The sequence below is a fragment of the Pagrus major genome, chromosome 12, assembly GCF_040436345.1.
Source record: "Pagrus major chromosome 12, Pma_NU_1.0".
Classification (NCBI taxonomy): Eukaryota; Metazoa; Chordata; class Actinopteri; order Spariformes; family Sparidae; genus Pagrus; species Pagrus major.
This window is the reverse complement of record NC_133226.1, coordinates 19,020,889-19,032,906: the sequence shown is the minus strand read 5'-3', so window position 1 is coordinate 19,032,906 and position 12,018 is coordinate 19,020,889. Positions and strand designations below refer to the sequence as shown.

The window sequence follows — 12,018 nt, the reverse complement described above, 5'->3', positions numbered from 1 at the left end:
ATAAGGGACACCTTGGATAGTTTTTTTCGATCTTTTTAATTTTTTAAATGTATTATAAGAGTATCGGATCGGGACTCGGTATCGGCAGATACTCAAAAATCAAAGGACTCGGACTCGTATCGGGGGCAAAAAACCCTGATCGGAGCATCCCTATGTTTAATCCTTTAGGCTCTGGTCACTTTTTTCAGGCGTCCTGTTTGTCAGCAGCAGACATGTTAGATGTGCCTCGTTGCCACTCGCAGTAAACATCAACGTGAACAACAGGCAGCAAACGCAGCAGACCAGAGGGAATGAGGTCAGACCAGCAGTCTAGAAGCATTAAGACCATCTTCCTGTTAACCAGGCTGACACAGGCCGGTCTTAGAAGGGGATGCAGAGACTTCAGCGTTGTCATGTACCTTTCTTTAAAGCATTAGACATGCCAGCCCTGTCTGTCTCTATCAGAATAAACTTATGTATTTGTTCGCAAGTTATTTTGAAGTGTTTATAAGGCAGGTTTTTATGCGTATCCCACTGTTGTTGCTCATTTTCTAGCCGCAACCAGTCTGAGCTGTTTTTTCGCAGTGCATTGAGATTCATTTGCATTAATAACAGGCCAGAGACACACTCTTTCTCCCTAATGAGAGTATTTGGCAGCAGGGCTAATTGCTGATGTCCTTATTCTTCTGTCAATAACTGATGTCCTAATCACACCAGTCAGACAGAACAACAGAGTTTTCCTTGTCGAACATTTGCAGAGACAGTAAGCCGCTTGTTTTTTTTCTCATATTCTTTATTTTGTAACTGCAATTTAAGGCCGTATTTATGATTAAGATAAAACAGCATAGAGGAGATACAAAAGAGACAAATGTGAGAGGAATTGGTTTTAGGACGTAAGGGGCGGATGTTGGTACAAAGCCATGGGTCTCAACCCCAGCTACCGCTACCTCATCTGTGGACCGAGTTTGGAGTTTCTTCACACGAGGAAGGCGTAAGAATTCATAGAGTTTTTTTATTTTAATATTTATCTCAATAAATAATGTTGTTGAGAATTTAGTCCAGGATAACCCTTTAAAACGCTATACAAAATCCAGACAGGATGCTGCAAATATATTATATAAAATAGGGCTTGAAATATTTGGCGTCCTCTCATCCTGGATGTCTCGGCTGTGAAAGGGATTTTTGTATATGTCAATGTACAGCTTATCTATTGCTTAGCAAATGTAAACTGAACCGAGAACCGTCTACAATGGAGCGCGTCTTCTCTGTGAACAGATTTGTCACTGCGCTAGTGTCACAAGGGGCAAGATGCTGTCATGAAACTACAGGTTTGTGGTTGAGATCAAAATCAAGGCAGAGTTCAAAGATGGGTGTGGTCCGACCCATGAGTTTTGAGTTCTTGGGTAATAGTGAAATTATGACCACTGAGTGCTCATGGGTCAGAACGTGAACATGTTGATGAGGTTGTATTACTACTTGTCCATCTGTTGTTGTTTGCCCATTCAGCCTGAAAACTTTAAACTGTTATATTTTTCTCAACATTAGAGTCCTTTCTGCCTTGTCATGTTTTGATCATTTATTTTCCCTTCATTCAATTTAATGGACAAAACACTGTTGACAGATCGCATTAAAACACACAAAAAGGCCTTGATTGGAGCAGGTGACCTGAGATTTTGTGAAAATGTTGGGTTTGATTTTCGTGGAAAATCTCAGAACAGCGATCAAAGCGGACAGAAACAGAAAGAGGCTCTGTCAGCGCTCAGTGTGATACTGGATGCTTTGGGTTTGGTCTGCAGTTGTCATGGTAGTTTTGGCTGAACATTTGTATTGATGTGGACTAATGGGCTGCATCACTTTCTGCCAGAGCACCCCCTCTATTACCCGTACATGCTTGCACACACACATTTCCCTATGCTCAAAAGTGTGTCTGTGTCCTTCAGAGTCAGGGCTTGAGCTGTCTGTACTGTGACAGACAGGCGGAGCCCATTTATCCTCACATACACCCAGCCAGCAGATTGACATGGATCTTTAGGAAATCTGTCACTCTCTTCTCTTCATGTCTCTAAATCCTCCCTGTTGTTGTCAATTGAAGGAGACACATGATAATGTTTGAGCTAAATGTTGACTATTGATCCCTGATATTACAATATCCATAACATACATTAGAAATTCCTGCGTGTTGATTAAGACTTTTAGTTCTAATGTTTTTCAGGCTGAATGTCAGAAACCTTTGGCTCTATTTCCAGTTTTTGATTTACTTTCCTTTGCCCGGCCTTGACAGCTGAGTGCTGTTGTGATTCCAGGAAACACATTGTGGAAATCAATGAAAGCCCATTTGGGCTGGGAAGAGTGGTCACATGATTTTCACAGGAAGTAGAAGACAGTGTGGTCTGTGATTGGCTATCTGGTCTAATGACTTGCAAAGCTCATTTCCTTATTTCAAACACCTCTGTGTTTCTCTGTCAGCATCTTATTGTCTCAGACTTGATCATTTTTACTTTTTTAAAATTAATTCAAGAAATATTTAGACATCTGTGACAGCATATTATAACCCAGTGTCCATCCAGCCATAATTATCCAACCACACAGACAAAGTTTTGATTATTATCAACCGTTACATTGTGGGACTGTTCAGGTCAAATATTTTAAGTTAACTTGTGAGAAAGGATGATCAAAAGGCTTTTTCTGACCCTGTCACCTATAATACCTTGCACCAATGGTTGAAAAATGTGATTGTGACAAATTCTGTGCCATAGACTTTGATACAACACGCAGATCTAGGGACAAATTTAGAAACGGGTGTCTGAGCAAGCAATGTCTGTTATCAATTTCTACAGGAGGCCAGCCCAGGATGAACGGCGATTCAGGTGCCGGGGTGGTGACGGCCCCACCTCCCACCACAGCCCCCCACAAGGAGCGGTACTTCGACCGGGTGGACGAGAGCAGTCCAGAGTACCAGAGAGAGAGAAACATGGCACCCGACCTGCGGCAGGACTTTAACATGATGGAGCAGAGGAAGAGGGTCTCCATGATACTACAGAGCCCGGTCAGTGGAACACACACATTAAATCTTTCATATTCACATTCAGTTTCATACATTTGCTGTACGTTAACTGACAGAATACTGGGGTCACAGTTGATAAATGCACGCTGCCATAACCAGCATATTAAATCGTGAATAGGCTCTTATAGTATAAAGGCAGCAGCCTTGCCAACATCACATGATGGATCCAGTTAATTCCTGATCAACAGTGTGTCTGTGAGCAGCTGAATACCAGAGAGCAGTACTGTTTAAAGGCCCATTGTATGTACGAAAAGCACTGATGTATTCAGTTCAGTTATGATGCCTGAATAACCAATGCGATGGTTACTGACATTAATAAAAGCAAGTTTCTTCAAGTTAATTTTATGCATATTGTAAGAAATTTTAAGCAGTGACTGACTGAAGGGTCAGTAAACACTGCAGCATGCTGTCAAAGAATTGTGAGTTTGTTGTAAATAGGGGAAAATATGCAAAAAAAACAATGGTGTGTTCATTCAGAGCGTGTAAACATAGTGTCAGTATATTTAAATTCCTCAATATGAAGTTTGTCCTAAAATTGCCCTTACCTGTCAATCTTCTTTTTGAGTCTTTTACCTGTTTGTGCCCTATTCTGCTTTGTTTTTGGGTCATTCTGTCTTTTATATGTTTTTCTTTTTTGGCCCTTATATTTTTCTGTGTTTCTGTCTGCGTTGATGACCGGCAGGCATTCTGCGATGAGCTGGAAACAATGATCCAGGATCAGCTGAAGAAGGGCAAGACGCCCACGAGCCTGTTGGCTCTGCAGCAGATCGCAGACTTCATGACCACCAGCATGCCCTCCATGTATCCCGCGGCACCACAAGGAGGCATGGCGGCGCTCAACATGAGTAAGCAGAGAGCAGAATGAGTGTGTGTGTGTGTCTGTGTGTGACTTTTTGACCTCAACTCTACGATGTCTGTGCTCACAGTGAGTAATGCACCGTATGTCATAGTTAATTTCTGGACAAAGAGTCTTGTTGGAGTGGATGGGTCTTATTTGATTCCATACAGAGCACTGGATGTTTCCATTTCTGCTCACTATTATTTGTCAACTTCTTTCATATAAGTAAACCTTGTCTGACCCTGTCTCTCTCTCTCAGGTTTGGGTATGGTGACTCCAGTGAATGATCTGCGTGGCTCAGACTCCATTTCCTATGACAAAGGCGAGAAGCTGCTTCGCTGCAAGCTGGCTGCCTTTTATCGACTCGCTGACTTGTTTGGCTGGTCGGAGCTCATCTACAACCACCTCACAGTAAGATTGGCTTCATTCTTGATAATACAGCGGCCGTGTTGACTGAATTTGTTGTCCAGCAGTTCAGTGAGGATATGATTCACAGTGAGGCTTTTAGTATAACCATTAATAGCGGAGCTGGAGAGACAGAAGCTTGCAGGTTTCAAAACAACAGGAAGTTAATAATTGTAGTCTGACCGGCTGATTTGGTCCGCTCACCAACATCGTCAACAGTAGCAGTTGCTGTGACACACAGCTCATTGAAGAGCTGTGCCTGATGGCCACAATTTGTGTCACACATAATACACATAATCTCAGATTTAGTGTGACTTCCACTTTCTAAGGAGTCCTCAGAATAATCAACCATGAATCTGGTTACAAATCAGAGAAGACAGGCACTCTGTATAACTCCAGAACTTGACTGAAAATGATCAGCTTTTTAAGATTTTTCAGTATCAAACTAATGCAGGGATAGTTATCTTTAAATCTGTGGGTACACTGCAGACAAGAACTGGTAATGGATAATACGGCACACTTTTAATAGTGCTAGTTTGCCAAAATGTAAGCAAATATATGCTAAAAAAACAGGGCTCAAGTTGTAGCCTACAATGGCTCCATGGCAACATTATTCCTCCTGTTTACATCACTCAAAGCAAGAAAGGTTTTTGCAGAGGGCGTAGTTGTCTACATTTTGTCTTAATTGATGATCACAGTGCCAAACTCGGAATGTTCAAATTTCCCTGGTGTTTAAAGGGACATTAAAACTTAAGACTAGTTGAATAGTCTAAAAATCAGACAATGTGAAAATATTAAATCTTTGATTGCTGATGTTAAAACTAGTAAAATATGCTAATTATTTTTAAAGCATCAGCACAATAAACATAACAATGTGTCTTTAATAAATATAAGGTGTTATGTGGGTAGATATCTGATTTTGAAGGTTACAGAATAGTTTAAGAAGATATGTTTTGTTGTATGTAAAATTAACAATTTTGTTCAATGATGCCTTCACTGTTCAAACTGTTTAACCAATACATATTTTGACAAATATAAATTTTAGTTAATAAATTCCTGGGTAATTCTTTATGTACTTAAAAGAAATGCTACTGTGTCGGCCAACGGCCTTTTTATATCAATTACTTCAATTTAGTTGGAGCTAATTGCACTATATATATACTATACACTATATACTATATATAGATTATACACTATAATCTAATGTGACTGTTCTCTTGTCTTCTAGGTCAGGGTGAACTCAGACGATGAACGCTTCCTAATTGTCCCTTTTGGGCTCCTGTACAGTGAAGTCACTGCCTCCAGTCTGGTGAGAATCTTCTTGATCTCTAATAGAGCTGCATGTCTTTTCTTTTGTTTTCACTGACTCAAACAATTAGTTCACTTCTCATCCATTAAAATACGTTGAAACAAGTCAGTTCTTGACAAATATGAGTAGCTTGTTGTCTGAATGAGATTCATAGCTAAAGTCATTAAACTTACTTCTTGTTATATGCCCTGCTCTCTAGGTGAAGATAAACCTTCAGGGGGAGATAGTGGACCGGGGCAGCACTAACCTCGGGGTCAACCAGGCCGGCTTCACCCTCCACTCTGCCATCTATGCTGCACGGCCCGATGTGAAGTGTATCGTACATGTACACACAGCTGCAGGTGCTGCGGTAAGGGGAAGCTGTATGCATAGTTATTGTACTAAACACAGACAGAGACACATTATATTCTTATGTCATATGTTTTTTGTATGGTTGCAGGTGTCTGCCATGAAATGCGGCCTGTTGCCCATCTCACCTGAGGCGCTGTCTCTGGGCGAGGTGGCCTATCATGACTACCACGGCATTCTGGTGGATGAGGAAGAAAGCACTCTCATACAGAGGAACCTCGGGCCTAACAGCAAGGTAACAGCTGATTTTCATTATAAAGCCTGCTAAACTTAAATTCACGTCGAAAGCACAGGAGAGAAATGTGCTTTTTTATGTGGTTAAGTTTTTATTTTTTCCTCTGTCGCAGGTGCTCATCCTGAGAAATCATGGCTTGGTGACTGTTGGCGAAACAGTGGAGGAAGCTTTCTATTACATCCACAATCTGGTCACTGCCTGTGAGATCCAGGTAGGACACACACTGAGCTCTGTACAGAAGACATTAATGTCATGTCAAATAACCTTAAGGATGATCAGTTTACTATCGTTGTGCTATGATATAAAGAACCATGTATTTTCATTTGGCTTGTTATATTTGGCACCATGTGTTTGTCTGCATTTTTCATAACAATTGTCTTTGTCCCTTGTCTCTCCACATTTTTATATCCTCCTTCATGTTGATGTCTATGTTTTTGTGTCTGTCCTCATGTCCACATTTTATTTTCCTTCTCTATTCTGGATCCTGTCTCTGGTTTGTTTGTTTGTTTGTCTGTCTGTCTCCATCTTCCCCCCACACCACACCCTGATTTCTTTCAGGTGCGAACACTGGCCAGCGCTGGAGGGCCAGATAATCTGGTGATGCTGGACCCGGGGAAATACAAGGCGCGCCCACGGGTCCCGGAGCCAGCCGGCGACGGGTCCTCTACACACCCCAAGTGGCAAGTCGGGGAGCAGGAGTTTGAGGCTCTCATGAGAATGCTCGACAACTTGGTGAGTTCTAAGGAAAGACAGTGAAGTTGAAGTTTTGCGGGGGAGTGGGAGTGTGCACGATGGATCAGAAAACACAAATAATTTCAAACTTTCAAACATGGTCATATCATACATATAGTCTGGCTTTAAACAACAATTCGCTAATCCCTGTTGTTGCTTGTCTTCCTGTGTCCCAGGGCTACCGGACGGGCTACCCTTACCGCTGCCCGTCATTGCGAGACAAAGCTAAAAAGTACAGTGATGCGGAGATCTCTTCCTCCGCCCACGGTGGTTATTCATACGGCGAGGACAGTGACTCAGGTGCTCGCTCCCCGCTGAAACACAGCTTCCAGCGCGGCCAGCGCGACAAGACCCGCTGGGTCAATGCCAGCGGCCGGCCCGACGAGCCCTATGAGGACGGGCCCGACGGCAGCAGCCCCAAGTCGAAGCCTAAGGTGTGGACGAACATAACACACGATCACGTCAAACCCTTGCTGCAGTCTCTCTCGTCTGGTGTCTGCGTGCCAAGCTGTATAACCAACTGCTTGGTCTGTGCCTACCTTATTGTTCATAGTATAGATTTTACAGCTACCTTGTTGGTGGAAACGGGTAGGTGGTCGGCATCCTGAGGCTCTGGGGACAGTTAGGAGTAAAAGTATAGCACAAAGGTCCAGATCATCTTTTTTATGTAACTTCAAGCCTAAAAACCTGAGTATGTATAATCTTGCTTCTCACTACTTTTAGGCTTTTTTTGGTGCACTAACACTGTAATTTCAGATGTCCTATTAACCCACCTTTCAAATGCAGTTACCTCTACTGTGTTAATTACCTTGTAGCAGTGATTATTCCTTGACCCTCTTCTGCTGTTTTTCCCTTCTGGTCTCCTAACGCTTCACGATGCCGGGCCAGCTGCCCCCAGCATGCCCCACTGCATGAGTAGTAGTGAAATGCATTGTTGATGTTTTTCCCAGAGGAGCGAGCAGCAGGGGTGTGGCATGAGTCCTCGAGTGGGCAGGAGAATGTGGCGAGACACGGTGACCACACCTATTGCTCACCGCCCCGTAGTACAGGCTCTTAGTTTTTTTTTTTGCATCTTGAAATTCGCTTAGTTGCTCAAACATGATTAGAAATAAGGATAAAGAAAGTACAGTAAGGTTTAAGGGTATAGCAATGAAAATCTAAGGGTGAGATTGCTTTAAGGCCTGCTCACAAAGCCTATTTATAAGATTGCCTGCATAAATTAGGGAGGTGGCATGTCTCCGAGTCCAGAATAATGCCAGGTATATTACAAAAATAACTATTTTTATACAGCAAAGCAAATTTCCTTGGCAAAAGAGTTATGCAGCCTGCTTTTCTAATTCTTACTTTTCTAAAAGCACAACTTCTATGTTTCTGTTTCCTCTATTATTTTATTCTCTCTAGTTTCGTTTCAGTTTATTCTGAAAGCTCAGAGCCTGCATGAGTGGATTTGTTTGGAAACAAAAAACAGAAAAAAAGAGGAATGGAATTTGATCTGACTTTTAAATCAATTATCTCCTGTTGGGAAAGTAGGAAATGTTGTGTTGTGAGACTCTTTCTCAGTGAGTATATCGTGTTTACATGTTCATCTCATACTCAACCAACCCAACCCAGCTACTTCCATCCAGAAAAACCCTTCCTCATCGAGCTAGCCCTCCTGGTTTGGCAGCTAACCAGCCAAGCTTAAAGTAAACGCAGGAATGAAGTCATGAGCTTACGCTTTCCACTGCGGATTACATGCCTAGTTTAAAACGGTCAAACAGAATATTTTGCATGAAAAGCTGAAGATTTGATTTGTATATTCACCCGCTGCTCATTCAGTTTGGTGCAAGAAATGGGTATTTTTTCCTTCAATCATGCTGAGCATTACCAGGTTTACAAAAACACAGTGAAAAGTAAATGGGGTACGTTTTTTAAAGAGGAAAATGGCAGCTAACAAGATAATAAAAGGTTTCATCCTCTGCAGGAAAGATACACTCTTGTCTTAGTTTGTTGCGTTGTGACTCTTTTTGTCCCAACATGGGCGAGTGTCTTCGGGTGTGTTTCTCTCTTATCTCTGTCGTCCTTGTTGTCGTGTATCAGCCTGGGAAATGACTTTGGTGATGCCAGCTCACCCCTCACTGCCACTCTCGCTTCGTAAGCCAGACTCATCATCTCAGTCACCAACCCAGCCATCCCTCACACCCCCTCACCTCCTGCCACCACCCCACCCCTCACTTCTCCCTCCCTCCTTTACCCTGTCACCTTTTTTCTCATTCTGTGATGTTTTCAGTTGATCTCCAGTGTGCTCCTTCTGTCTCTTTGTATTCTTATAGTACATCAATGATGATGACAAATGGATTTCAGTAGTACAAATACACTGTTAGCATTTAGTTGTCGTCATGGATGATGTCTTTTCATCAGTTTCCGACTGAGCATCACCAACACCGATCACCTCAGAAGTATTGAGCCAAAAAGGATGTAAACCACGTGAAGGATTATAAAACACAGTGTTTCCTCTCTGTGTGCTCCCAAAACAGTCAGACAAGCTTTACTTCTAAGCAGCTTAAAAAATCATGAACTCCTCATATCCAATATGCTCATGAAACATTTTGCAGCTCCTTTGCACAAAAAAATATCCTAAAAATGCCAGATGGCATTAAAAAGCACACATTTTAAACATCTGTTTCTGTTTAACTTCCATCAGCCTCGTGCAGGTTTGTGTGGGAGCTTCTAGGTTTTTAGCCTACAGTATATACCTTGCAAGGGTAGAAATGTGTCCCTCAGTAGAGCTTTAGCAATACCATGTCTAGAGTGAGAGCGATGCCTTATAGTCTCTGCGATGTATTCGGCATAATACTGTGTTAAAACGCCACTTTACTGTAATGCAGCTTTAAAAACCAGGAAAAGACATCAATAATTCTTCTTTACATGATATAACAATATCCAAAATCTAAGATGATGTATTGTCTCATATTATGATAATGATATTACATTGATATAGTGACATTCGGTGGCGGTAATGCACCTCTAAACTGGTTTGCCAACCGCAACAGAAGGAGATAAGAAAACATGGAGGAGGAGAGTGAAACTGTAAACACCGGGTAGGAGGCATTAAAGCTTTCATAGAGCCTAGAGTCCATTCTGTGTTTTGTTGATTTTAAGTGTTGTCTCATGTGAAGCAGTATGTATGTTCTAAAAACAGAAGAAGAAAATAATCAAATGTAATGAAGCACAGTATGATGTGCTAGTTTTAAACCATTTCTTAAAGGGGAACTCCTCCAAACTAAACGCACTAAACTGAGTTAGGTGATAGCATCCCACATATACTAGGAAAGTCTAATATCATGGGTTGATAAGTAAGCACCAGAGAGGTAATGTAGGTAATGATGTAGAACAACCCTCAACCAAATTTATATTAAGTATCAATGAATCTTGCACGTATTTTCCTAGTTGTGCCTCATCATCATTGGTTCACTTTCTACATTCAAACCTTTTTACAGCCATCCAACTTTGTCCTTTTCAGTTCAGCATGACTCTTGTATTGTGAAGCCTGCATTTGTCTAATTTCTATTTTTGTGCTTGGGTTATCATGTCATTCACCATATCTGGCTTTAGTTGTTTTTTTAACACTTCATGTGGTGTTTACAGTGGACAAAGGAAGAGGGACTCCGCCAGGCTGCCGTAGCCAATCAGTTCATCCCAATGAACACCAACCCGAAAGACGTCCTGGAAATGAGGAATAAGGTATCACGTTTTGTCCTTTTACTGCCTACAAAGACTATCTGTGGTTTATTATTCTTTAATGACTTGAAATGTTGTTGTTTGTAGATCCGGGAGCAGAACCTTCAGGACATAAAGACAGCAGGGCCCCAGTCTCAGGTTCTGTGTGCCAGTACCGTGGAACGCTCCTTTAACCAGGTCAGTCTGTGAACTTGGCACATAAAAACCTCGCTGCCTCAGCTATCCTGACCTGGAGATGAATATGTGTCTCATGCTGATGAAACACTTGAGAGTTTGGTCTTTTATTCACTTTAAATACATTCAAAAACGTAAAAAAAATCATAATATATTCTGTCCAGGTCTGGAGTCATCCCCTTAAGCCAAAATGCTGCAAAGTGTTAATATTGTTCCCCAAGTTGTCCTGGACAAAACCATTAATTATAATCTGATCTGACATCAGTTTCTGAAGTAGTACCTTCACCACTAATAATAACAGCGAGCTAAACATGTCCTCCATGTTGTGTCCCAGAGCAGTGGAGTGACTTTGTAACTGTCACATTATTCTTTAACTACAGAGATTGTCAATCTGGCAGGTGAGTAGTGTTTGGGAGAGGTAACCTCACTCTGCTCTCCAAACCTGCCAGCTCCGGTTGTGTCCATATTCATACATTGTTCTTTTTTATTCATTTCTTTGTGGTTTTTATTTATTTGGCCTTCTCTTATTGGTCGTTCAGAGTTGAGGATTTTAAAATGTCTCAGCACTTGCAGGCTGGTCATTTTGGACTCTTGCAATGTTTAACAAAATCACCAATACAGTCTCATATACTTGACATCTTGTGCATGCGCTCAAATCCAAAAAGCAAAACTGCCGCTGCAGTTTGCATGGTTTTCCCTCCTTTCGCTTGGCTCAGTCTTTCCACTTTCTGGACATTTAACCCAAACATGACAAGGAGCAAAACAGAGCTGAGTTAACCAAGTTTAGGAGTACCTGTAACTTGACCCAGCATGTTGTAATAATCCCAGAGGAGTCCCTGATGTGCTTTTATATTGTCAAGACTCAGCTCATACTGTATAGCACCCCCCTGTGTGGATAGTTTGTCTCTACAAAGCATGATCCTGGCTGTATGTTGCATCACTGCTAAGCTTTTCACAGCAACACATCTCCTTCTGTAACCATCTCTCTTTGCATGCGTTTCCAATGTTCGTGTATGTCTGTATGGTGTGTGTGTGTGTGTGTGTGTGTGTGTGTGTGTGTGTGTGTGTGTGTGTGTGTGTGTGTGTGTGTGTGTGTGTGTGTGTGTGTGTATGCAGAGGTGGAAAGTACCTAATCTGAGACACAAAATCACATTTAACCCTGCTTTTACCAAGATCTCACACAGCTTTTTAACAGAGAAAAGAATACAACTACT

The 12,018-nt window shown here is 41.8% G+C and overlaps 1 protein-coding gene across 4 annotated transcripts in view; it reads left to right on the top strand.

The window, feature by feature from the left end:
* The window catches only part of add1 (adducin 1 (alpha)), a 30,984-nt gene that overhangs the window by 8,084 nt on the left and 10,882 nt on the right, over positions 1–12,018 (top strand). For all 4 annotated transcript variants that reach the window (XM_073477594.1, XM_073477595.1, XM_073477592.1 and 1 more), the window contains exons 2-12: positions 2,817–3,025; positions 3,726–3,888; positions 4,141–4,292; positions 5,515–5,595; positions 5,795–5,944; positions 6,035–6,178; positions 6,291–6,389; positions 6,737–6,910; positions 7,087–7,344; positions 10,538–10,633; positions 10,718–10,807. In XM_073477594.1, coding sequence (XP_073333695.1) covers positions 2,831–3,025; positions 3,726–3,888; positions 4,141–4,292; positions 5,515–5,595; positions 5,795–5,944; positions 6,035–6,178; positions 6,291–6,389; positions 6,737–6,910; positions 7,087–7,344; positions 10,538–10,633; positions 10,718–10,807 — 1,602 coding nt within the window. In that variant the 5' untranslated portion in view covers positions 2,817–2,830. The remainder of the gene's footprint in view (positions 1–2,816; positions 3,026–3,725; positions 3,889–4,140; positions 4,293–5,514; positions 5,596–5,794; positions 5,945–6,034; positions 6,179–6,290; positions 6,390–6,736; positions 6,911–7,086; positions 7,345–10,537; positions 10,634–10,717; positions 10,808–12,018) is intronic.